The 24,421-nt window shown below is 44.5% G+C and overlaps 2 protein-coding genes across 7 annotated transcripts in view; one reads left to right on the forward strand and one right to left on the reverse strand.

The window, feature by feature from the left end:
- Positions 1-415: 415 nt before the first annotated feature.
- RPUSD4 (RNA pseudouridine synthase D4) lies at positions 416-10,564 on the reverse strand. Its single transcript, XM_066365170.1, has 7 exons — positions 10,358-10,564; positions 9,891-10,056; positions 8,537-8,738; positions 3,204-3,297; positions 2,983-3,127; positions 1,536-1,633; positions 416-990 (listed from the first exon to the last, which is right to left on the reverse strand). Exons 1-7 carry the CDS (start codon positions 10,544-10,546, stop codon positions 751-753), a joined length of 1,134 nt encoding a protein of 377 aa, XP_066221267.1. The 5' UTR covers positions 10,547-10,564; the 3' UTR covers positions 416-750.
- A 125-nt stretch (positions 10,565-10,689) lies between these two features.
- Positions 10,690-24,421, forward strand: part of FAM118B (family with sequence similarity 118 member B) — a 64,375-nt gene continuing 50,643 nt past the window's right edge. For 3 of the 6 annotated variants that reach the window (XM_066365172.1, XM_066365174.1, XM_066365173.1), the window contains exon 1: positions 15,468-15,572. In XM_066365172.1, the coding sequence (XP_066221269.1) occupies positions 15,475-15,572 (98 nt within the window). In that variant the 5' untranslated portion in view covers positions 15,468-15,474. Of the gene's footprint in view, positions 10,725-15,467; positions 15,573-18,736; positions 18,777-20,446; positions 20,556-24,421 lie in introns of those variants that run through there. The other 3 variants (XM_066365176.1, XM_066365175.1, XM_066365177.1) reach the window with 3 other exon arrangements.

A 24,421-nucleotide genomic window follows, 5' to 3' on the forward strand; every position in this document is an offset into this window, starting at 1 on the left:
TGATTTGCTTGGCTGCCTAAGTAATTTTTTAAAAACCGATTTAGCAACATACTGGGAGATTTCACATATCTGGATTGCCTGACTCTGAAAAAAAAAATCAGACTAGCTGAGCCCACATAGCAACACCCAGATGCAGCTAGCAAGTGCCCTCCCTCCTCAGTGTGCGCTCCTCACTGCACCGCACACCCCACCTGCCCTCCCTGCTAGCAAGCACCCCGCGGCCCCACCACCTCCAGTGCTGTGGGCTCCACGCTGCAGCTGGAGAAAGTCCCTGAACTCTGTGATATGTGTCTACAAAACAGGATGAAAACTGAAGGAGAAAGGGTTTGCTCACAGATCCTGCAGCTCCCTGAGGCTAGTAGCTAACTGCTTCTGAGCTTCTCTGTAAGTCACGCTCTTTCCAACCACAGAAACCTTCCTGATAGATCAAGAACTTTATTTTGGATGAAAACAGTTCCTGCTCACCAATTCTATGCTACAGTTCTTCTTTTCCAATGACTGACCCATTCTGCCTGGTCTTGGACGTGCTTCCATTTTGGCACGATGACCCTGAGGCAGAGAGGCTTCCCACGGGCTTTTCCAGAGTGTGGCCCAAGTATCAGGAAATAGACTTTAGTTTCCAGTAAAAGCCCCGGAGCAGATGGGGTTTCTTCAACTTCTCACACCTGGCTCTTCTGCAGTCTGTCCCAAGGGAGAAGTCAGCAGTTTGCAACAGAGCAAAGGATGAGGGGCCAGGCTTCCCAACAGTCTTCACTGTGCTTCCCGGTGCCCAGCTTTGCCACCCCTGTTCTGATCCTGACTTGGCATCTGTAAGCCCAGGCGGCTCACAGAGCGTACAAAGTAGCGGGGAAGCTTGCAGACCAAGCTGAGCTCCTCCTCCCTGGAGCCCAGAGCTGGCAGGACCAGCTGGCGGGCGTGCAGGTGCAGGGGGATGTGGCGGGCCTTCGACTGCGGCAGCCCCAGCTTCTTCAGAGTGCCAGCAGGCAGCTTCTGCAGAGAGAAGAGCCTTTGAGAGCAATGCCAACGGTTCAGCCTCGACCAGCACGCAGGTCAGATATACACATGGAGGGACTCAATACTAAGACCCCTAGAAGACGTAGTATGCTAGACTGCTTCAGAAGCATGTCAGGGAGGAGTTCAGGACCCAGGTCAGAGCAACCTGCCACACCAGGGAAGCTCTACTGGCCGGTTCTCTAGTCTTCCCAGAGAATGGGCTGAACCATCAAACAGCAAGACAGTGTCCACAAGGGATCTTTAGTAGCAGCATGATGGCAGTTTGAGCCCTCAGAAAGCCTCCCTCCTTCCCACAGCCTCCTAACAAGATCTGAGACTAAGCAAACGAAAGACAAAGGTTTTGCTAAGAGAGCTGCAGCTCCCCAAGGGCAGTGAACTGTTTGAGCTTCTCCAAAAGCTGGGGAGCTGGCATGGCGCTGCGTCTGAAGACCAGCATGCACCCGCTGTGGCTCACGAGGTGTCCACAAGGAAAAGCACAATTCTACCCCTTAGCCCTGCATTTAGGGTCAATCCCATATTACCTGGGGGGCCAATCTATTCCAGTCTGAGTACTTGTGATCACCGAGAATTGGGCAATCCAATCCAAAAGACAGGTGAACTCGAAGCTGATGTTTTATTCCTTTAAAAAAAAAAGTGAGAGAAAACATGAGTCGCTTCAGAAACAGTGCCGCTGGCCGTATCTGCTTCTAGTCACATTAAATCAAAGCATTGTAAACCAGCAAAGCCTTAACTGCATGAAAGGAATAATATAACAAACTACAAGCTATTAGGAATTCAACATTATAAACACTGTTATGCCTCCAATTTCCCCGCTACCTAACAATTCCCTCTTTCCACCAGATAACCACTCCATCAACTTGGTGTCTATCATTGCTATACTGGGTTTTTTAAATTTTATTACATAACACTACCTAATACTATTCTGCAGTTTTTTATGGCCAAGTATATATAACATACAATTTACCATTTGAATCACCTTTAAGTGTACAGTTCAGTGGTCCTAAGTACATTGATACTGTTGTACAACCACCTATCTCCAGAAACTTTGCATCACCCCGAACTGAAACTCTGTATACATCAGAGACTAATTCCCTGGCTGCTCCTCCCACCAGCCCCTAGGAATCACTGTTTCTAGGAAGCTGACTACTCTAGGTAACTCATATAAATGGAATCATACAATATTTGTCCTTCTGTATCTGGCTTATTTCACTCAGCATAATGTCCTCAAGTTTCATGCTTGCTGTAGCATATGTCAGAACTCCCTTCTTTTTTAGGCTGAATAATATTCCATTGCATGGATACACCACATTTGTTTATCCACTCATCTGTCAGAAAACATCTGGGATGTTTTCAACTTCTGGCTATTATGAATAGTGCTGCTATGAGCATGTGTGTACAAGTATCTTTTTTTATTCAATTTTGAGAAAGGAGTGGGAGGGAAGGAGAGAAAGGGGAATGGAGGGAGGGAGAGAGTGGGGGGGGGAGAAGGGGGAAGGAGCAGGAAGCATCAACTCCCACAAGTGCCTTAACCAGGCAAGCCCAGAGTTTCAAACTGGCAACCTCAGTGTTCCAGGTCAATGCTTTATCCACTGCACCACCACAGGCCAGGCAACAAATAATTTTTTGAGGCTCTGCTTTCAATTCTTTTGGATCCATACCAATGGGTAGAATTGCTAGATCATATGGCAATTCTATGCTTAATATTTTGAGGAACAACTTGGAAAATTTTTAAATAAGTGTAAGCAAACTGATTATATTCTTCAGCTACTACTGGTCCCCCCCCCCCAAAAAAAACCCCACAATTGTCCCTATTGGAACTCCTAGCCCCAGGTTAGCTGTAGAAGCACTCTCACAGAAGCCAGCTGCTCAGAAGGGGGGAGCCCTGCACGAGGCCAGGATGAGCTGAGCGGCAGGGGGCCCAGTGCAGAGTGGCGGCATCCTTCCACCGTGAAATGGCAGCACCCTCACCAGTAATGGGCTGGAGTTCCAAAAGGGCAGAGGAGGCAGTGCTGCTTAGCACCTGGTACTGAGTCACAGCCAAGTGTGCGTTCCGGCTGGTCCGTGCTCTCACCACTTTCCCATTGTCCATTCGGTAGCTTGGGGACAGTGTCATCTGCAGTCAAAGAAATGAAGATATTATTTTAAAGGACAGGCTGAAAACCCACCACTCTGGGAGGCAGCTCACCCACCTTGTGATGCTGATGCTGCCCCAACACCTGCTTCTCGACGATGGGGATATTCACAACTCCTGCTGAGGGCACTGGGACGTGCACAGTGATGGCCCTGAGGTGATGCACAGACCCTTGCGTAAGCCACAGAGGTGACTGAGGCACTCCTCGGATTTTATCACTTATAGGTTTTAACAGTGAACCTACTACGATCTATTAAGACTGGAGGGTCCCAAATGATCTGTGATGTAGTGCTTAGCCTGAGGGCTTGGTACTATTCTTATAAATATCTTTTTTACTCCTAAAGTAATATCTATTAATTGTAGAATATTTTGGGAAAAAACAACAATTATATTAATAACAGCCTTTAAAAATGAGTACAAATAGTTTAAAATAAAATTAGAGTAATATGGTTTTTGTATCCTTTTTTTTTTAGAAAGCGACAGGGAGAGAGGGAGAGAGAAAGACAACTTCACGCTGTTCCTGCATGTGCCCTGACTGGGGATCGAAACTGTGATCTCTGTGCTTCGGGATGATGCTCAAACCAACCAAGCTGTCCAGCCAGGGGTCTGTTTTTCTTTTTTAAAATAATAAAAGATGGTAAGTTCTGATTGCATATGGAATAAATGAAAATAAAATATATAAATGAACTGAATGAAAAATTCATAGGACCATTCCCGCCCTATTTGTCAGAAGAGATGAAAAGGAGGAACTGTGTTCAAAGAAGTCACAGAAACCACAACCACAACTCAGTAACTCATTGTGATCACTTTTGTTGGAAGTTTCTTGTCATCATGTCACAGATGGGTAGAAGATTAATCTATCCTTATGTTCATTCCAAGTCAATCACAGAGGAGTCTTCCTGGGTACAAGGTGCCTACCAGAGTCACTGACCAAGGGGTCAAAAGCCCATTCAGATGTAACATTTCACATCCTGGACACCCCACTTCAGGTTGGTAGCAGTTTGGACTGCTGATATATTTTATCATACTTAATAGATTGAGTTTGCATATGCCATTCCCACAATCTAGAACACATTTTCATCTTGACATCAAATCCTATTAATTCATCAAAACCCAATTAATTGATTTCAACTCCTCTGGGAAGCCTTTTACTGAGAACGGTTACCAGTTCTAAACTTTCACGGACAATTTTCACAAATAATGTAACAAGTTTTTATAGACTTACATTTTGATTACTGGGATATATAATAGTCTTGGTTTTCTATATTTCAGCTTTTACTATAAGCTAGGTACTGTGTTAAATACTTCACATGCATCATCTCACCCAAAATACAAAAAGAATACAAATCAAATAGAAAACAATAAAAAACAACCCAACAGAAAATGGGCAGGCCCTGGCTGGTTGGCTCAGTGGATAGTGTCAGCCCAGCATAAGGATGTCCCATGTTTGATTCCCAGTCAGGGGACACATGAGAAGCAACCTTCTGCTTCCCTTCCTCTTCCTCTCCCTCTCCCCCTTCTCTCTCTTCCCCTTAAAGAGCCAGTGGCTCAACTGGTTCAAGCATCAGCCCCAGACAGGGGTTGCCGGGTGAATATCCGTTGGGGAGCATGTGGGAGTCTGTCTCTCTATCTCCCCTTCTCTCACTTAAAATAAAAAGAGAAGAAAATGGACAAAAGAAATAGTCTGCTTACAGAAATGGAACTCAAAATAGACAACACGAAAAACAGTCAACATCAAAAGTACACATCGAAAATAAAGTACCATTTTTTTTACACCCATCTGAGTAGCAAACCTTTTAAAAATGCAATAGGTGGGCCTAATCAGGCAGTGGCACCATGGATAGAGCACTGGACTGGGACACAGAGGACCCAGGTTCAAAACCCCAAGGTCGCTGACTTGAGCGCAGGCTCATCTGGCTTGAGTGCAGACTCTTCCGCCTTGAGCACTGGGTTGCTGGCTTGAGCATGGGAACATAGACCTGACCCCATGGTCACTGGCTTGAGCCCAAGGTCACTGGTTTGACCAAGGCATCACTCACTCTGCTGTAGCCCTTTGGTCAAGACACATATAAGAAAGCAATCAACGAACAACTAAGGTGCTACAATGAAAAATTGATGCTTCTCATCTCTTTCCCTTCCTCTCTGTCTGTCCCCATCTATTCCCCTCTTTCTGTCTCTGTCAAAAGAAAAAAAGATGCAATAGATGGCCCTGGCCAGTTGGCTCAGTTGTAGAGCATCAGCCTGGCGCATGGATGTCTCAGATTCTATTCCAGTTAGGGCACACAGGAGAAGTGACCATCTGCTTCTCCACCGCACCCCCTCCCTTCTCTCTCTCTTCCCCTCCCGCAGCTATGGCTTGACTGGTTTGAGTGAGCTGGCCTCCGCTTCAGGTGCTAAAAAAAAAAAAAATGGCTCAGTTGCTGAGCAAAGAAGTAACGGCTCCAGACGGTCAGAGCACTGACTGCCCCTAGTGGGCTTGCTGGGTGGATTCCGGTCAAGACGTATGCAGGAGTCTGTCTCTCTGCCTTCCCTTCTCTTAAAAAAAAAGATAAAAATGCAATAGGAAAAAAAAATGCAATAGGTGCCTGACCTGTGGTGGTGCAGTAGATAAAGTACCAACCCGGAATGGTGAGATTACCAGTTCAAAACCCTGGGCTTGCCTGACCAGGCAGTGGCGCAGTGTATAGAGAGTCGGACTGGGACGCGGAGCACCCAGGTTCAAAACCTCGAGGTCGCCAGCTTGAGTGTTTGCTCATCTGGTTTCTGGCTCGAGCAAGGGGTCACTCGGTCTGCTGTAGTCGTGTCCCCCCCCCCCCCCCCCCCCGTCAAGGCACATATGATAAATCAATCAGTGAACAACTAAGGAGCTGCAACGAAGAATTGATGTTTCTCATCTCCCTGTCTGTCTGTCCCTATCTGTCCCTCTCTCTGACTCTGTCTCTGCCACAAAAAAAACCAAGCAAACAACAAAATAAACCCCTGGGCTTGCTCAAAGCACATACAGGAAATAACTACAAGTTGATTCTTTCCACTCACCCCCAACCCCTTTTCTCTCTCTCCTCTCTCTTAAAATCAATAAATAAAATCTTAAAAAAAGAAACAATCATCTTTATCACAAGACCACCAGAAAGTGTGGCCCCTGGTGAGCTCTACATTCTTTTTTTTTAGATTTTATTTATTTTTAGAGAGAGGAGAGAGAGAAGGGGGGAGGAGCAGGAAGCATCAACTCCCATATGTGCCTTGACCAGGCAAGCCCAGGGTTTTGCACCAGTGACCTCAGTGTTCCAGGTCAACACTTTATCCACTGCACCACTACAGGTCAGAACAGTACTACATTCTTTAAAAAAAAATGCAATAGGTCAGACATAAGAGGCAGTGGGCACTCACCAATGCTAGTGAGAGTAAAAACTGATATATCATTTTGGAGAGCAATTTGGGTAGTAAGTATTCAAATTTTAAATGTGTGTACCCTTCAACTCAGCAATTCCATTTCTTTTTTTTTTTTTTTTTAATTTTTATTTATTTATTTTTACAGAGACAGAGTCAGAGAGAGGGATAGATAGGGACAGACAGACAGGAACGGAGAGAGATGAGAAGCATCAATCATCAGTTTTTCGTTGGGACTCCTTAGTTGTTCATTGATTGCTTTCTCATATGTGCCTTGACCGTGGGCCTTCAGCAGACCGAGTAACCCCTTGCTCGAGCCAGCAACCTTGGGTCCAAGCTGGTGAGCTTTTTTTGGCTCAAGCCAGATGAGCCCACACTCAAGCTGGCAACCTCGGGGTCTCGAACCTGGGTCCTTCCACATCCCAGTCTGACGCTCTATTCACCAGCAATTCCATTTCTAAGAATTGTCCTGAAGATAGACCCACATATTCGTGGCAACAGGCCCTGAAAAATGGAAAATAACCTTAACATCTGTCAAAAGGAAATGATGACATTTCCACACAATAGAATTCTATAGAGCCATATAAAGGGGAGCCAGCTCCAAGTGTACAGCACAAAATGCTCTCAGAGATATACTGTCCTAGTGGAAAAAGCAGGATGGCAAAGCAGTTCAAAATATGTTGCCATACAATTGCATGCTTCTACACATCCAAGACAACTCTGGCTGTTTATAACAGACATCAGTAAAAAATAAAAAACTTCAAAATTAAAAAAAAAGAAAATAGGCCCTGGCCAGTTGGCTCAGTGGTACAGTATCGGCCCAGCGTATGGAAGTCCCAGGTTTGATTCCTGGTCAGGGCACACAGAAGAAGCGCCCAACTGCTCCCCCACTCCCTCTCTTGCTTCTCTCTCTCTTTCTTCCTTTCTCTTTCCCTCCTGCAGCCAGGGCTTGACTGGAGTGAGTTGGCCCCGGTGCTGAGGATGGCTCCATGGCCTCTGTCTCAGGACTAAGAAGAGCTTGGTTGCTGAGCAACAGAGCAAAGCCCCAAATGGGGAGAGCATCGCCCCTAATGGGCATGCCAGATGGATCCCAGATAGGGCACGGCACATGCAGGAGTTGGTCTCTCCCTCTTTTCCTCTCACTGAATTAAAAAAAAAAAAAAAAGAAGAAGAAAAGACACTAGTAATAGTGATTGCCTCTGGAAAAAAAAATTGAGTAGATGGAGGACAGGAGTTGGTTTCCTTTGCGCTCATGTATCTTTTTTCTATTAAAAAACTGGGGTAAACCTATATGCACTAATATGGAAAAGATCCCCAAGACACAGCGTTAAGTGGAAAAATAAAGTATAATGTATGTTACACAACGTGCTATATGTATGTACACGTGTGTGTATACACATATTGACATACTGTATATATTAGATACACACATAAATACATTAAGGATCAGAGGAATAAAAACCAAACTACCACAACGGAAGGGACAAAAATAACAGAATGGGTAGATTCTTCAGTTTTTTGCTTTATCATTTGACTATTTTATCACAGAAAAGAAATCATGTGTTACCTGTACAATTAATATTCAATGATTTTTATGTATAGCCATTATTAGGAACCACTAATCTACCAGACTCTAATGTTCTAAGCCAGCAGTTCTCAACCTGTGGGTTGTGATCCCGGCCGGGTCGCCTAAAGCCATTGGAAAATACATAATGCATATCAGGTATTTACATTCCAAATCATAACTGTAGCAAAATTACAGTTATGAAGTAGCCACCAAAATTATTTTTTGGTTTGGGGTCACCACAACATGAGGAACTGTATTGCGGGGTCACGGCATTAGAAAGGTTGAGAACCACTGTTCTAAGAGCTTTTTCCTATACTTTTAAATGCCCACAGGTCCCAGTACAAGGCCATCTATTAAGAGGAATGCAGCTTCTGAATGCAAGAATAGAGAGGGCATCTTCATTTCTACCACCTCTACTGCTATCGTGGGCTTCATACCAGTACTTCTTTGCCACCTGACGGGTTCTAAACAACTCCTGGACTTGGTGTGCCACTTCCTTCTCCCAAGCCAACACCATTACACCTGTAGTTTCTTTGTCCAGCCGATGGCACAGATGCAGTGACTCTGCCTTGTGGCCATGAAGGATCTTTGCCAGGATAGGCAGCACATCACTGATACAGAGCTGGACTCCAGGGCCACCTAAGAAGGGAAAAGACAGAGGTTTAAGCAGTCAGGAAAAGATCCCACCCAAGAACTCGAGAAGAAGAGCCCCACTGGCTGAACTGTTAATGCTTTCTAGTGCTTTATTACTGAAGTGTGGTCCAGGGACTGGCACCATTAGTATGCCCAGGGAGCATGCTGGAAAGGAATCTCAGACCCCAAAGCCAGACTATGAGTCAAAAATCTGCATTTTAACAAGATGCCCAAGTAACTTATATGCATATAAAAGTTTAAGAAGCATTGTCCTAGAGCAGTGGTGGGCAAACTGCAGCTCATGAGCCACATGCGGCTCTTTGGCCCCTTGAGTGTGGCTCTTCCACAAAATACTACGTGTGGGCGCTACTTTGATAAGGAATGTACCTACCTATATAGTTTAAGTTTAAAAAATTTGGCTCTCAAAAGAAATTTCAATCGTTGTACTGTTGATATTTGGCTCTGCTGAGTTTGCCAACCACTGTGCTAGAGCATGGGGCTTTTAGATATTCTTTAACCTATTTATGTACATGTAGTCACACTAAAATCAGCAATTGAAATGAGAAGGTCTGATATTTTACTATATAACAAAAGCTTGAGAATCTGCTAAGTAAACCCTAGTGAGAAATACAAGATCATGAGTCCCTCCTGAAGTATTAGAGAAGAGCTGAGAGGCTTTGGGGTGAGACATTCCTAGGCTCTACTGTATGTATGAACTCTCCTAACTAGCCATTGACCTTGGACAGGTTACTTAATCTTTCTAACTATCAGTCTTTTTATCTATAAAATATAAATATCTGTATTATAATGATCTCATTGGAAGTGAGAAGGCAAGAAGCTACTATTAGTCAACAGGGAAAAAACTCACCCAAAGCACTTTGGCAATGTTTAACCCCTTGCCTTTATGTACCACCTTCGCTTTTATATTTTTGTCTAGCAATCCCTGTGGATGTCTGCACAGGGCACATTCCATAAATTACTGCTAACTGCCAGATGTTTAGAAAGTAGGAAGTCTTATTTATCTCTATACCCTTAATTGTGCCTTATATAGTACACAAAAATTTAAATTATTTCGAAAGCCAGGCTTCTGAGAGCCTCTGAAGAGATATGTGAGTGTGAAGCAGCAACGGCCTCCCTCCCTTTCCACGTGGCCCTTACCATGCACAGGGAGACCATAGGGCTTATCGATGACCACAAGGTCCTTGTCCTGGTGGACAATCCCTCGGCTTAGTGCCTTAGCGAGCACGTTGGGGTGGACTCGCTGCAGCTGCTGTGTGAACCGCACTAGTTCCTGCACTCTCCGCTGGACGGGGTTTGTGAGCACCTACGGGGAGAGAAAGGACGCTGGGAAATGCCTGGCGGGAAGACTTGAAATAATTCTGGGTGAGACTCTGGACAGAGAGGGAATCTGTGTCTTTGCATTAGAATTGCGCCTCCCCCAAGTAATTTGACCTCGGAGGCGGGCACCAAGACACCACGCCCATCAGCCCTCTGCTCCGTTTCCGATGCCCGCCGCCAAGCCCCACGCTCCATGAGTCTCTCAGAGGACCCTCCCCATCACTCCGCCCCCGGAACAGCTGAGCGCACTGCCTCTCGGGAGCTGTAGTCTTTCCTTCCTTACTCACCGGCGCCTTCTTCGTCTTTTGCTCCTGTTTCTGGGCTCGGAGCCTCTCCTCTAACTGCTGGGCATCCAGGGGCTCAGAGGCAGCAGCAGCGATACAAAAAGGCTTCACGATGAAAGAAAGAAGACTCCCCACCCGCCGCCCGGAACCCCGGACCCAGAGGCGAGCCGCTCTACAGGCGGACGCCACCATCTTGCCGAGGGCGGGCGGGGCGAGTCGGACCCACGTGATTTGGAAGGCGGATCGGGCCCTCGGATGGGTCACGTGGGGCGGGGGCGGGGATCCTGGGCCGGTCACGTGGGTGTGCACGCTAAGTGCCCTGCGCCAGCCGTAAACGGCAGTTGCCGGAGCGGCGTTCAGGGCGGACGTGGTGAGTGTGTGGGAAGCCGGGCTGGGATAGGAAACTGCCGTCGGGTTAGCGTCTTCGCGTTGCGAGGTCTGTGTCTTGGAGAGCCCTGCCCTGGCAGACGATCCCACCCAGACCCCACCGCCCCCGCTGAGCGATGCCCCGGACGCGCGCCCCAGAGCCCACTCGGTTGCCGGCTCGTCCACTCAGCCTCTGCGTTTCGGGTTCTGACCGGTCCCCGAGGGAACCTGTCCCTTACGGTCCGTTTCCTACCGCTCGGCTGGCGGAGATGCCCGGATCTCCTTCTCTTCCCGAGTCCCAGCCTCTTTGTTGTGCGTTGTCACTTGTCCCCTTTCTGGGCGATGGGTAGCCCTTCGCGCTCTCCGGGGCCCAGCCCGGTTTCCTACCCGGGCGGCAGGACCCCTTGAGTTCCTGCTGTGCTTCCTCGGGAATTCGTTGCTTGCAGTGTCCTCCTCCTGGACCTCTCCTTTTTTCCTCCCGAGGGAAAGGTGGAGGACGGAGCGCGGACTCCCCCCACCCCCGGTCCCTTCGTTTTTCCTTGCAGATGTTGCAGCCGCCCAAGCCCTCTTCTTTTCCTCTCTCACTGCTTGTAACGTGGGGGCTCCCGCGCCCACACTGCCAGCGACTTTTTTCTGCCTTCATGAAGGGTGGCTGGGAAAGTGGACATTTGCCTGGGATGGTACCTGCCTGCCATTTGTTAAGAAGAAAGCTAATGCCGAGTTCTGAAAAGTAATGTGTCTGTACTGACGTTAGAGGAAACCGTTTTTTAGGGCTGCTGAATGGGCCGCCTGAGTTAGAGGAGGCCGTGGCCTGAGGCCCCCCAGAGGGATGGGCCGGGGGGGGGGGGGCAGAGCGAATATGAAACAAATGCATTTGAACGGGCGAGCTGCGAGCAGGAGCTCGGTGTGGGTGCTGCCGAAGCGTGCGCAGGTGAAGAAGTTTGAACTAGAGTGAGGAGCCTTTGAAGCCCGGTGAGCAGGAGAGAGACTCCTTGCAAGGGGAGTTCTAGAAATGAACCTGGCAATTGAAGGCAGAACAGACTGAAAAGGAAAGGGTTTTTTGATAGCAGAGAAATCCGCTAGAATGCTGCAGTCTGGGCGGTGAGTCAGTGGTTTTTCTCCCTAACACTGTGCTATCCTTTAAGTTTGAATTGATTTTGAGTTGTACAAGTCAGGATGTACCATTGGCGGCTGCTGTTGAACTGCGAGTTCCTTAGGGACGCATTCGTTTTTTTTATTCCCACACCTGGCGCAGAGTAACCTCACAAATATTCATTAGATGAAGTGCATCACAGACATGTGTTGGGTGTGCCTGAACATTTCGATTTGTCTTAGTTCTGTAATTTTTTTTTTTACCTCAAGAATGCAGGTAGGAGTAACTATATTTGTAAAGAATGGGAAAGAAGGTTTGTGTATGTTTCTGTAATAAGATAGGTGATTGGGATAGAAATGCAAAGAATTACAAGGTAATTTGGGAAACAGTTTCTCCTTCTGTTACTCCCTGCACCCTTGCAGATTCACAGGTAAGACATAGATCTGTTAAAGTGGAGGTTTCACCTGACGAGACTTACCTGTTACTGATATGCTCCAGACCCATGTTCTAATTTAACTGAAAAGTCACACGTCACATATTAGTTACATGAAGCCTTTTTTTTCCAAGGACTGACATTTGGACATCAGGACTTTAATTCAGATCCTTACATTAATTACAATTACTGTCTTGAATATAGTACTTTTGTGATTATATGGGGGCTGGGAAAACCTATTTCTACCTCTCTCTCCTTAGTGGCATTAAAGAAATGATACCAGTTCTTGAAGAATTGGCCTTTTGTAGCAGGAAACAAAATGAAGAACCAACTCCAATGTCATTGCTAGTGACACAGAGCTTGTGTTCTTGGGTTTCAGTTTAACCCAAGATGATACTATAGCTCCTAAGAAGAAAAACACTGGTCACTTTCTTCTGGAGAAGGAACTTTTAGGATTTTGTTGTTGAAACATCATGAGAAAAATTTAAAGAATTCAAAGTCTTTATTTGTGTGGTACAGTGTTAGCTAATATGGGTAGAGGAGTTACAACTTCCTTAATGTTTCTCCTATGAGTCTAAGCACTTAGTGACTTAAAGTAGAGTTGCTCTCTAACTGTACTAGAGTTTATGTAAATATGCTGTTTGTCTTTTGTTTTTAATGCTAAATTGCCTCCTTCCTCATTTAGTTGATCACCTTTTAGGCAGTTCACTTTTTCCACTATTGTACCAATCTCACATTCTCTTTTTGGCTGAGGACTCCTCATCTGGACTGTTTGCTTAGTACAAGGAAAAAATTCTGTTTGTGGTGTCTTCATTCTTAAAGAGTTCAAGCATGGCTTATTTACATATATTTTAAATTTTAATTTATTGGGATAGCATTGGTTAATAATATAAATTTCAGGTGTACAACTTTTTCATATGGCATCAGTGTACTCTACTGTATACTTACCACCTGAAGTCTAGTCTCCTTCTGTCACCATATATTAGTCCTCCTTTACCTTCTTCCCCTCTAGCAGCCACTATTCATAGTTCATAATATATCAAGTGCCCCCAAAATAACAATATAAAGAACTTAATTCATTTTTAACAGTATTTCCTGACCTTTGCAAAAAGAAAGCTACCTTTTTATTTCACAGATATAAACAGGACTGACTAATAAAAGAACTTGTATTTAAAGAGCACAAATTAAGTTTAATTAGTAGCATAAGGTTAAATTCTGGCTTCTTAAACAGCGATTTGCTAGTTACAGATTAACCAGCAGTTCAGTTCCCCTGAAGAGCAGGAAGTACTTGGACATTGTTTATGGTTCTAGAGGGAGGCAAAGAAGCCATTAGCAGGAGCTTTCTGGGGGTGTCCTATAAAGTGCAGTTGTTGGGAGATTAGATGGGAGATCTGGGGGCTAGTCCCAGTTCAGCTGCTTGGGAACTTAAGTAATTTGGGCTTCAGTTTTTTTTTGCTTTTCCAGACACTTAAATATTTCTCTCAAGTGGAATTTATTTTAGACTTATCTTGACTACATTTATCACTGGCACAGAGAACCAAGATTCTACTCTTTAACCCAGAATTTAAACTTATGCTAGTGAGCTGACATTTACATTTGGAAGTTACTTGATGGGGAGGTGTTAGAATATACTTTTAAGATTTCCTAAGTGGGGCATGACAGAGGAAGTGCAGGCAATAAAGAAAAAAATATTAGAGCCCTGGCTGTGTAGCTCAGTTGGTTAGAGCATCTTCCCATTATGCGAAGGTTGTGGGTTTGTTCCCAGGTCAGGGCACATACAAGAATCAATCAATGAATGCATAAATAAGTGGAACAACAAATCGATGTTTCTTTTTTTCTTTTTCTCTAGTTTTCTTTTTCTCTAATTCTTCTAGTTTTCTCTTTTTCTCTCCCCCTTTTGCCTCTGTCCCCCTTTTATCCCTCTACCCCTTTTACCTCTCTCCCCCCTCTATAAAATAAATAAATTTAAATTTTTTTTTTTTTTTAGAGATAGAGTCAGAGAGAGGGATAGATAGGGACAGACAGACAGGAACAGAGAGATGAGAGGCATCAATCATCAGTTTTTCGTTGTGCGTTGCAACACCTTAGTTGTTCATTGATTGCTTTCTCATATGTGCCTTGATCGTAGGGCTACAGCAGACCGAGTAACCCCTCACTCAAGCCAGCGACCTTGGGCTCAAGCTGGTGAGCTTTTGCTCAAACCAGATGATCCCGCGCTCAAGCTGGCGACCTCGGGGTCTCAAACCTGGGTCTTCCATATCCCAGTCTGATGCTCTATCCATTGTGCCACCGCCTGGTCAGGCAAAAAAATTTTTTTTTAATATTAGCAATCAGTGGTATAGATCAGGGGTCCCCAAACTTTTTACACAGAGGGCCAGTTCACTGTCCCTCAGACTGTTGGAGGGCCGGACTATAAAAAAAAACTATGAACAAATCCCTATGCACACAAATAAAAAATATCTTATTTTAAAGTAAAAAAACAAAATGGGAATAAATACAATATTTAAAATAAAGAACAAGTAAATTTAAATCAACAAACTGACTAGTATTTCAATGGGAACTATGGGCCTGCTTTTGGCTAATGAGATGGTCAATGTGCTCCTCTCACTGACCACCGATGAAAGAGGTGCCCCATCCGGAAGTGCGGCGGAGGGCTGGATAAATGGCTTCAGGGGGCTGCATGTGGCCTGCGGGCTGTAGTTGGGGACCCCTGGTATAGATTATAACATGGCTGTTCATTTTTACTATATCAGCATATAATGCTGGTGGCTAAGGCCAGGCAGGTCCACGGGCAAACAGTAGGGGAACTGCGGAGCCAGAAAGTATTGGGCCATTCCTGTTTGATAGTGTCTCACAACTGTGGATGAGCAAACGGGCAGGGGACAACCACTTCTTACACCAGCAAGCGAATGGACAGCAAAGACGGCCCTCACAGTGGCGGGCAATCCACAATCTGCCATCTGTGATGAGGGCCAGCACCTGTAGCCTTACATAGGCTATATGCACGTGGCACTGCCATGTGCTCACACACTAACCAGGTAAAGTACAAGTGAGCAAGCCTGACAAGCTCTTTTCCCAATATAGCATTTTAAAGAGATTCTGTTGTACTAATTCCTGGCCCTCATTATACTTTTATTTGGCTTTTGAGTAATGATCAAAGCTGGTCTAACTTAAACCAGTCTTTCCCAAACTTTTTCATGTCATGGCACATGTGGAAATAGTCATTTGATGGATGGCAAGTGGAGGCAACCCACAGAAGACAACTGGCCTGGAAGCTGTGACTGTCCCCAGTCCCCACATGACCACAGCTCAGCCTGTGTCTTTGTGTAAGTAACATAATTAATAACATGTATCTAATAAGATTGTCATGATGAGACATGAGATGAATATATATGTGGTGCCTAACATGTAGTACCTACTCAAATCATTGGTCAGTAGCATTTCATGATTATAAGATAAAATAAGATCATTACATTTGAGTATTTTCAAGACTGAAGAGCTATGTATTTTATGACATTTGTGTAAATGAAGATGATCAAGGTATCCTGTGGGAAAAATAATATACACTGGAAGGGTGAACGTAGAGACCCGGTTGCCAGAGCATAGACAATGGAAAATTAAGGGATATTCACCATGTGCGTGGTTAAAAGCCAGAGGATATCAGGATCCCTAGAGAAATTCAAGAAGGTATTTGCAACATACAGTTGCATAAGTTGAATAAACCTACTCTTTGATTACTTGAAAATTTAAACAGTAAGTTGTAAATGTGGTGTTTTAATTGTTAGTGATTGGAACATTCTGTGTTGGCTCTAATGATATTGTTAATTTAATGAAAATAAGTTGCATTAGCGGCCCTGGCCGGTTGGCTCAGCGGTAGAGCATCGGCCTGGCGTGCGGGGGACCCGGGTTCGATTCCTGGCCAGGGCACATAGGAGAAGCGCCCATTTGCTTCTCCACCCCCCCCCCCTTCCTCTCTGTCTCTCTCTTCCCCTCCCACAGCTAAGGCTCCATTGGAGCAAAGATGGCCCGGGCGCTGGGGATGGCTCCTTGGCCTCTGCTCCAGGTGCTAGAGTGGCTCTGGTCGCAGCAGAGCAACACCCCGGAGGGGCAGAGCGTCGCCCCCTGGTGGGCGTGCCGGGTGGATCCCAGTCGGGCGCATGCGGGAGTCTGTCTGACTGTCTCTCCCCGTTTCCAGCTTCAGAAAAAAAAAACAAAAAAAAAATCAAGTTGCATTAGCTGTTTCAAAGAGAGCTGAGCTGTTGTTCACTGATCAAGAAAACCAGATCCACGCTGAGATCACTGGGCCCCTATTGGCTGAGACTACTGTGATGCCAAGCCTGAACAAAGTCTTTGAATCATTTAAATTTTTCTTATGACATTTCAACAAGAAAACCTAAAAGTTCCTTCTCCAGAAAAAAAGCGACCAGTGTTTTTATTATTAGGCACTATAATATGTATCTTTAGTTAACCTGCTGGTCAACATTTCCCCAACTTGCCTGATGCTAAGAATCACCTGAGGTACTTTCTTTTTTTTAATATTTTTACGAAGTGAGAGGTGGCGGGGGGGGGGGGGGGTGCAGACAGACAGACTCCCGCATGCTCCTGACCAGGATCCACCAGGGGGCGTTGCTCTGCTGCAACCGGAGCCATTCTAGCGCCTGAGGTGGAGGCCATGGAGCCATCCTCAGCGCCTGGGCCAACTTTGCTCCAATAGAGCCTTGGCTGTGGGAGGGGAAGAGAGAGAGAAAAAAGAGGGAGAAGGGTGGAGAAGCAGATGGGCGCTTCTCCTGTGTGCCCTGGCCAGGAATTAAACCCAGGACTTCCACATGCTGGGCTGACGCTCTACCACTGAGCCAACCAGCCAGGCCCTCACCTGAGGTACTTTTAAATCTACAGATCACTCCTCTGGAAATGTTGAATCAATAAATCTGAGTGAGGGCCAAGGGGTCAATTCACCTTGCTCTCTCCTGCCCAGCAAGCACTCTAGGGGTCTGGATTAAAAGTTCTTTTGTTTATGAATATGTCCCACAAAAGGTAAGGTTACTTAAAAATATATGGAGGAAAATGGCAAATTTTAAGTGTTGTTATTTTCCCCTTTTTATTTTGTTTTCTTTACCAAAGTAATTCATGTGGTTTAAAGTCATATAGTATTATAAGACTTAACAATGGAAAAAACATACTCCAAAACCATTCCCTTCTTGCTCCTCACCTCATGTCTCATTTCTTAGAGGCAGCCACTCAATTTCCCTCTTTCTGCAGGTGTTGTCTTCATGTTTTTAAATAATTTGGTATGTTAGTAGTCCTTATTGTCTTTCCCCCAGTGTTTGGCCTGCTGTTTCCTACTGTGATAAATTAGGATAGTTCTTCCACCCATCATGTCCCAACCTTTCCAGATCCTTCACCCCTATAGCTATAGTGTAGCTATAGTGTAATTTTTGGTTAAAGCGGGCAGTTTTTCTGTGTTTACACCTCTGCCAAGTATCATTCAGCCCTTGAGACAGGTGACCTGTCTCAGCTCCACTCTTCTTGTGTTTAGGTTGACCTTTGCCTGTTTTTTCAAATAGGAACTGTTAAATTTTTTCCAAATGCTTCAAAAATATTTGTCACATTCTTTCAGTAACATTTTCTATGAGCACAAATGTATCATTTCCACTTTTCTTTTTATTGGAGCCCTGTGTCTTCCTCCTCTTCCTCCTGTCTTCACTCTTTCTGTCAACACTGCTACTCGAATACAATTCAGGAACCTGCCCCATATTCCTGGGCTGGCCTCCTGTCATCCTGTTTCTTGGCACATCCTTATTTACTAAGAAGTATTTGGATGACTATTTTGGCCACAGACTTGCTTGATAGTTTGGAAATGTTATAAAATTCTAGACTGGAAATAAATTTCCCTCAGAATTTTAAAAGCATTGTTGTATACTGTCTGGTATCTGTAATTGCTCTGGAGGTGTAGTAGTTCAGACCCTTCTTATGAGCCCTATTTTGTTGGTTTGTTTTTCCTTTCCTCTCCTCCCTCCCTGATTTGTGTTGTGTACGTCATGAGAATATGTCATGGTGTGGGTCTTTCCTCATTACTGTTCTGAGTACCCAGTGGATCCTGTCATTCTAGAAATTTTGTGTCCTTCAGTTCTGGACATTTTCTTCTATTTTTCTGGTTTCTCTTCCCATATTTTCTTTTTCTTTGACCCTTTTTCATAATATCTATTCTTGTTATATGGATATGATAGCTTCGAAGAAAACCCATTACAGTTTTTTAGTTTTCTGCTCTGCATTGGAGCAGGTTTGAATGTCCACCCTAAAATAATGGCAAGGTCCTGCATGTGGTGAGAACTTAGTGCTTTGTCACAGTTTTATAGACTCCATTAAGCCACATCCACAGGGACTAGGGAGGCTGTAGCCCTCTGCTCACTTCTAGTTCCCGCTCACCCCAGTTTCCTCACTGCCGTCAGTCACTAGAAATGTACCACTGCTTTTTTTTATTCTACTACAGAAACATGGCCTACTGCTCTTTCGAGAAATCCACAAGCTATGTGAGTATTTTTTTAAAGTTAATATTAACTGAGACACTAAGATAAATGAGGGAAGAAAAGTTTTTTAAAAAACCAAGAAGGGGGACTTATATATAAGAAACTTTATGGTGAAAAAGCACAGCAGGCTCTTAATAGTATAGTAGTTATTGTTTTAATTGATGTGAACATGAAACCAGGATGCTGCTTTTCTTCACATAATAAACCAAGGCATCAAAGGTACTTCTCTCCAGGTGAGATTCCAGGGTGGTTTCCCTGTGCTCTTTCTCCTTCGCTGTACCTTATGTATTTCCTGCATTGCCTACCTATTTCTTTTCCAATGGGGAGGATAGGCACACGTCCCTTGGTCCAGGCTGTCCAGCCCCTCTCCTGTTGCTGCTGCTTGTGATTTCCTCCTTGGCCTTGCACTGACCCCATTGTTTGTTAAGAAAGAGCCTGACCTATCGTGGCGCAGTGGATGAAAGCATTAACCTTAAACGTTGAGATCACTAGTTTGAAACCCTGGACATGCCTCGTTGAGGCACATATGGGAGTTGATGCTTCTCTGTTCCTCCCCCCTTTCCTCTCTCTCTCTTTCTCTCTTTCCTCTCTAAAAATGAATAAATAATAGCCTGCTTCTCCCTCACTTATTTTTTTCCCTCAATTACTTTTACTGGCCACTTTTTAAGGCTGGTGCTACCTGCTCAGCAAAGCAGTGCTTTTAAAGTGATTTCTTCTAAATTAGGTTCATCTTTCTAGTGGTACTGGTGACCTCTGTGGCAAATAATACCTTTTTTTTTTTTTTTTTTTTTAAGATTTCAGATTCTTGTTTCAGGTCTGAACAAGTCTCAGTTCACTCACAAATAAAAGAATATTTTTCAATTAGTTTTTTTTCTTATATTTTTTATTTAAAAATCTTCTTGTTCATCTGACTTCCTCTTGTATCTTGTGATGATGAAGTAGGAAACGATGTAGAGAACGGCAAAAAGAAGGGAACATATCGTGGACTCCCGCACTTGGCTGTGGAAGTGCTGCTCCCGTGCGGACACCGCGTCCTGCGCTTCCATCCTCCTTCATGCCCACATTCGCGCGCCCAGCGGCACCATCGCCTTCCGGCCCTGCGCTGACCTGGGAGAAGCCGCGCGGGATTTAGTTTGTTTTTTTAATGTCCTGAAAAGAATATCAAGTTAGTTCGGTTTTAACCTTAACCACTGCTAAATTTCCTTTGGTCCCTCATTCTCTCCTGCAAGGGATTATTGGAATTGATACATGCAATGTGTTAGAAGTGCATTGCTAAAGTACCTGAGGGCCTTTCAAAATCAATAAATACTTCTGCTGGTGCTTGAAACAGAAAGCCAGAAATAACCACCTATAATCCTCTCACCTAGAGATTATTTCTGCCCTTTGGAGAACTACAACACATGATAAGGAACTGGTTTTTTTTATCTGTTTTTTGACCTTTCAGATTCAAGTACTATCTTAAAGTACCTTTGCCGCATGTGAGGCACTGGATAATTGAAACCTTTGAATAGGTGTCTCCTGGGTCTGAAACCAGGAGCAATCTGAGCTGAAGATGCAGATTTGGGAGTGTTTCATATTTAGTTGGTATTTTAATCATTTGGAGTTGATAGAGTGAGGAGGAGGGGAAGTGAATGGACTGGAGAGCCTAAAGTAGACTCTGGACTCTGAACATTTAAGGGATGGGCAGAGGAAGAAGAGCTTCCACTCGGGGATGGGGGGCAAACACAGTATCCAGAGGAGACGAGAATGGGATTGTCAGATGCTTCCAAAGGGTTAAGGAAGGTAAGTACTAATGATTTCAATTGAATTTTTCCATAAAGGTATCTGTCTCCCATAAAGCTTTCTTCAAGTGCAATTGTTAATCTCCTTTGTACCTCATATATGCATATTAAACTTAGCACAAATATGTAATATTTGGTTACAGTTCTATTTCCCTTAAAAGGTACCGACTTTTTAAGGGTGTGGCCCTTAAAGATACGGTCTCATGGTCTTAGTAATCTTTGGAGAGACAGTATTGCATTGTGTCTTCACAACATGGACTGGAGTCAGCATCCTATGTCTACTGTGTAGTAGCCCTGTGGTCTTTAGCAAGGCACTTAACATCACTGTGCTTCGCTTCCAGTATCTTTGATATCTGTGATATGTGATGATAATGGTATCTACTTCAGAGAAGAATGAACATTTGTGAGGTATGAGAAACAGTGCTTGCCTTGTTGTAAGTGATAAATGGTGTTTAGTGGATGTGGTAATACAGTAGTAATATTCTTGAACACAGTGTCTGACATTTAACAGATATTTGAACATGAAAACTCAACACCTTGGGCTAATACATAATACAGTTCCTGTCATTTCACTATACATGCATGTATGGAATATAATCATGGCCAGGCCACAGGAAAACTAAGAGTAGAAGTGAACTGGGTTAAATGCCATCTCTGTTTAGAAAACAATCTGTGGACTTTCTATTAGTACTCTGCGATCTTAGTTTCTTTTCATGTAGTTGGGAAGGAGAAAACAAAAAGATAAGAAAGACTGCTCCAAAGCGATTGAAAATTTGTGTGTGTAGAGATAAAAAGCTTTAAATAGGCGAGCTGCGGCTTTACGTCACAGCATGTATTTGTGTAACTTACAGGGGACAGTACTACAGCTTACTCATTCATCCTGTGTTTTTATTCCCTTTAAAAAAAGTATTGATTTTAGAGAGAGGAACAAAAAGAGAGACATCGATTTGTTGTTCCAGTTATTTATACATTTATTTTTTAATTTCCCATTGATTGACAGAGGAGGAAGCATCAGCTCTTTGTTCCACCTAGTTGAATACTCATTGATTGCTTCTCTTATGTGCCCTGACCAGGGATTGAACCCGTGACCTCAGTGCCCTGGGACAGCACTCTACTGAAACACCCAGCCAAGGCTCATTAGTTGATTCTTGTATGTGCCCTGACCAGGGATCGAACCCACAACTTTGCTTTGGTGTATGTGGCTCTAACCAACTGAGCTACACAGCCAGGACTCTCTTCTCTTAAAAGTTTTTTCAATTACAGTTAACATACAATATTATATTAGTGTCAGATGTACAACATAATTTATACATTTACATAGCTTACAGAGTGATCACCCTGATAAGTATAGTACCTATTTGACACCATTCATAGTTATCACAACATTATCAACTATGTTTCCTATGCTGTACTTTGCATCCCATGATTATTTTTATTACTGGCAATTTGTACTTCTTAATCCCTTCACCTTTTTCACCCATCGCCCCACATCCCCCTCCCCCACCTGGCAACCATTATTTTATTCTCTGTATCTTAGCTTGTTTCTATTTTGTTATTCAGCCTCCATGTGATTGTGTGTTTTTCATTTTCTTCTTGTAACTGATTTCTGGTTTATACCATTGTGGTTGGAGGAGATGCTTCATATGATTTTAGTTTTCTTAAATTTATTGAGACTTGTTTTGTGGCCTAACTTGTGGTCTATCCTGGAAAATGTTCCATGTGCACTGAATGTATATTCTGCTGCTTTGGGGTGAAAAGCTTTGAAAATGTCAGTTAAATCTATCATCTATTCTAATGTGTCATTTAAGGCTGCTGTTTCCTTGTTGACTTTCTATCTGGATGATCTATCCATTGATTTTCTGTTCAACTGGCCAAGGGCTTTGGAGTGTTTCTAGTGTGGGATGTGTGTGTGTCGTCTTGTTGTAGTTGAACCTTGATTGTTGTCACATCAGAGGCTAGGGTTGACCCTTAGGCTGACTGACTGTCCTGGTAGGCCATGGCTGCAGTGGATGAGCTGTTATATAGGAGCTGACCCCATGAAGCAGGAATCACTTTACTGGGGCTCTGGTGTCAATCAGGCTCACTCTTTGGGTGTGTCATTTGTGGAACTAGTTGTGTGGTACTCTGGTGTGGACTGAAGCTGACCACCAAGTGTATGTATTGGTTCTGGGGCCTCTTGAGAGGCTCTGATGCAGGCCAAGCGTCTTTGTTGCGTGCTCCTTCCTCCCAGGTGGCAGAGAAGGAACTTCTGTCTGGCTTGAGACTGAAAGTGATCTACAGTTGGTTGATGCTTGTTCTGAGTTTGGAGATGCTTGAGAGAGGCTGTGCTTGAAATGAAGCCAGCTGCCACTAGTGGTAGGTTTGGAACCTTCTGGTGGGTACCACGGTATGAGCTGAGGCCAGCTGCCACTTGCACCAGCTTGTGACTGCTTAGTTGAAGCTCCATTCCAAGCCAAGAATGGCCACCGCCCTGACCTGTGGTGGTGCAGTGGATAAAGCATCAACCTGGAAATGCTGAGGTTGCCGGTTCAAAACCCTGGGCTTGCCTGGTCAGGGCACATATGGGAGTTGATGCTTCTTGCTGCTGCTGCTGCTGCTGCTTCTTCTTCTCTCTCCCCCCCCCCCCATAATGAATAAATAAAATCTTAAAAAAAAAAGAATGGCCACCACTTATGCCAGGATTGTGGCCACCCGATGGAAGTTACAATGCAAGTAGAGACCTGTCGCCGTTTGCGTTACCGAACTTGGGTTCACTGGTTGGGGTGTTGTATTGAAGAATGAGAGATGGTTGTTGTTAGGTAGCTTTATTTACTGGTAGCAGGTAAAGGAGACAGGATTCACACCCAAAACTTGGTCTCCTTGAAGTGAGGCTTAACTATTGCTTCTTCTATACACTATTTGGTTAATTTCATCTTTTTGCTGTTGGCTACACCCAATTTAAGGTTGGGTTCTTGTCAAGCTCATCCTGCTTACAGCTGCTTCTGCAAAATACTGTGCTACATTTTAACATTTAGCAAAAATATCCTTTAGTCATAACTGCCCAGACCTTGAGACCATTCTCCTAACACTTGTGTTGGGTTTGGGGCCACTTAGCAAGAGGTACAGGGTACGCCAAGGTCAGCTGCTGCTCATTTGGGGTTTGTGGACCTTAAAGAGACTCTTTAAAAATCTGCAGCATGAGGCAAGACAGGCAGCTTGTGTGGGAAAGCTGCTGGAGGAGGTTCTGGCCAGGCGCACAAGTTGTGTGGGGTGGGTTCTCAGTGAATCACCAGGGCAGAGCAAACAGGTGTTAGCCAGGTTAATGGAGGGCACAGATTTGGTGCACTCCAGCTGGGAGGGAGAAGACAACAGAGGAACAGTGTTGTCTGCCAGCGTTTCCATCCCTGGAGAGAGCTGCCCTGAACTCCTGCTGCTGCAGTCCTGGCACTAGGCAACTCAGTTCCTCCCTATATGTCCCTGGCACTTTTTGAGCTGCTGCCCCTGCACCGGAGTCCAGATTGAGTGAGTTTGTGAGTGAGTCCATGCATGGGCATCTCGAGAGTAGCGCCCAGGCCTGTAGCTGCCCTCTGTCTCACTTGAATACAATCCTTGGTGGTTTCCACAGCCAGGTATTATGGGGGCTCCTTCCCAGCTCTGGTGTCCTGGACTGGGGAGCCCAGTGTGGGTCTAGGCGGGAACTCCACAGATAGTCCTCTGGACTCAACCACCACAAATGGGTGTGTAATGAAATCCCTTTCACTGCTGCATAAGCTTTTCTTCTAGTCATAAAATACTGTATATTTAATATATATTTAGTACAAATTCTTTCTTAAATTGTTGTTCAACAGCTCTTGAAATGCTAAGGGTCTTGACCTTCCCACTGAGAAC

The sequence above is a fragment of the Saccopteryx leptura genome, chromosome 2, assembly GCF_036850995.1.
Source record: "Saccopteryx leptura isolate mSacLep1 chromosome 2, mSacLep1_pri_phased_curated, whole genome shotgun sequence".
In the NCBI taxonomy this organism is placed as follows: Eukaryota; Metazoa; Chordata; class Mammalia; order Chiroptera; family Emballonuridae; genus Saccopteryx; species Saccopteryx leptura.

Bases quoted from the DNA above. Each gene is read 5' to 3' on its own strand.
- RPUSD4 (XM_066365170.1), bottom strand. From the start codon at position 10,546: ATGGTGGCGTCCGCCTGTAGAGCGGCTCGCCTCTGGGTCCGGGGTTCC. The intron at 1,634-2,982 runs GTGAGGGTGCTG...TTTTTTTTAAAG, and splicing joins GGAACTCCAGCCCATTACTG to GAATAAAACATCAGCTTCGA. The intron at 991-1,535 runs GTAATATGGGAT...TTCTCTCTGCAG, and splicing joins GGAATAGATTGGCCCCCCAG to AAGCTGCCTGCTGGCACTCT.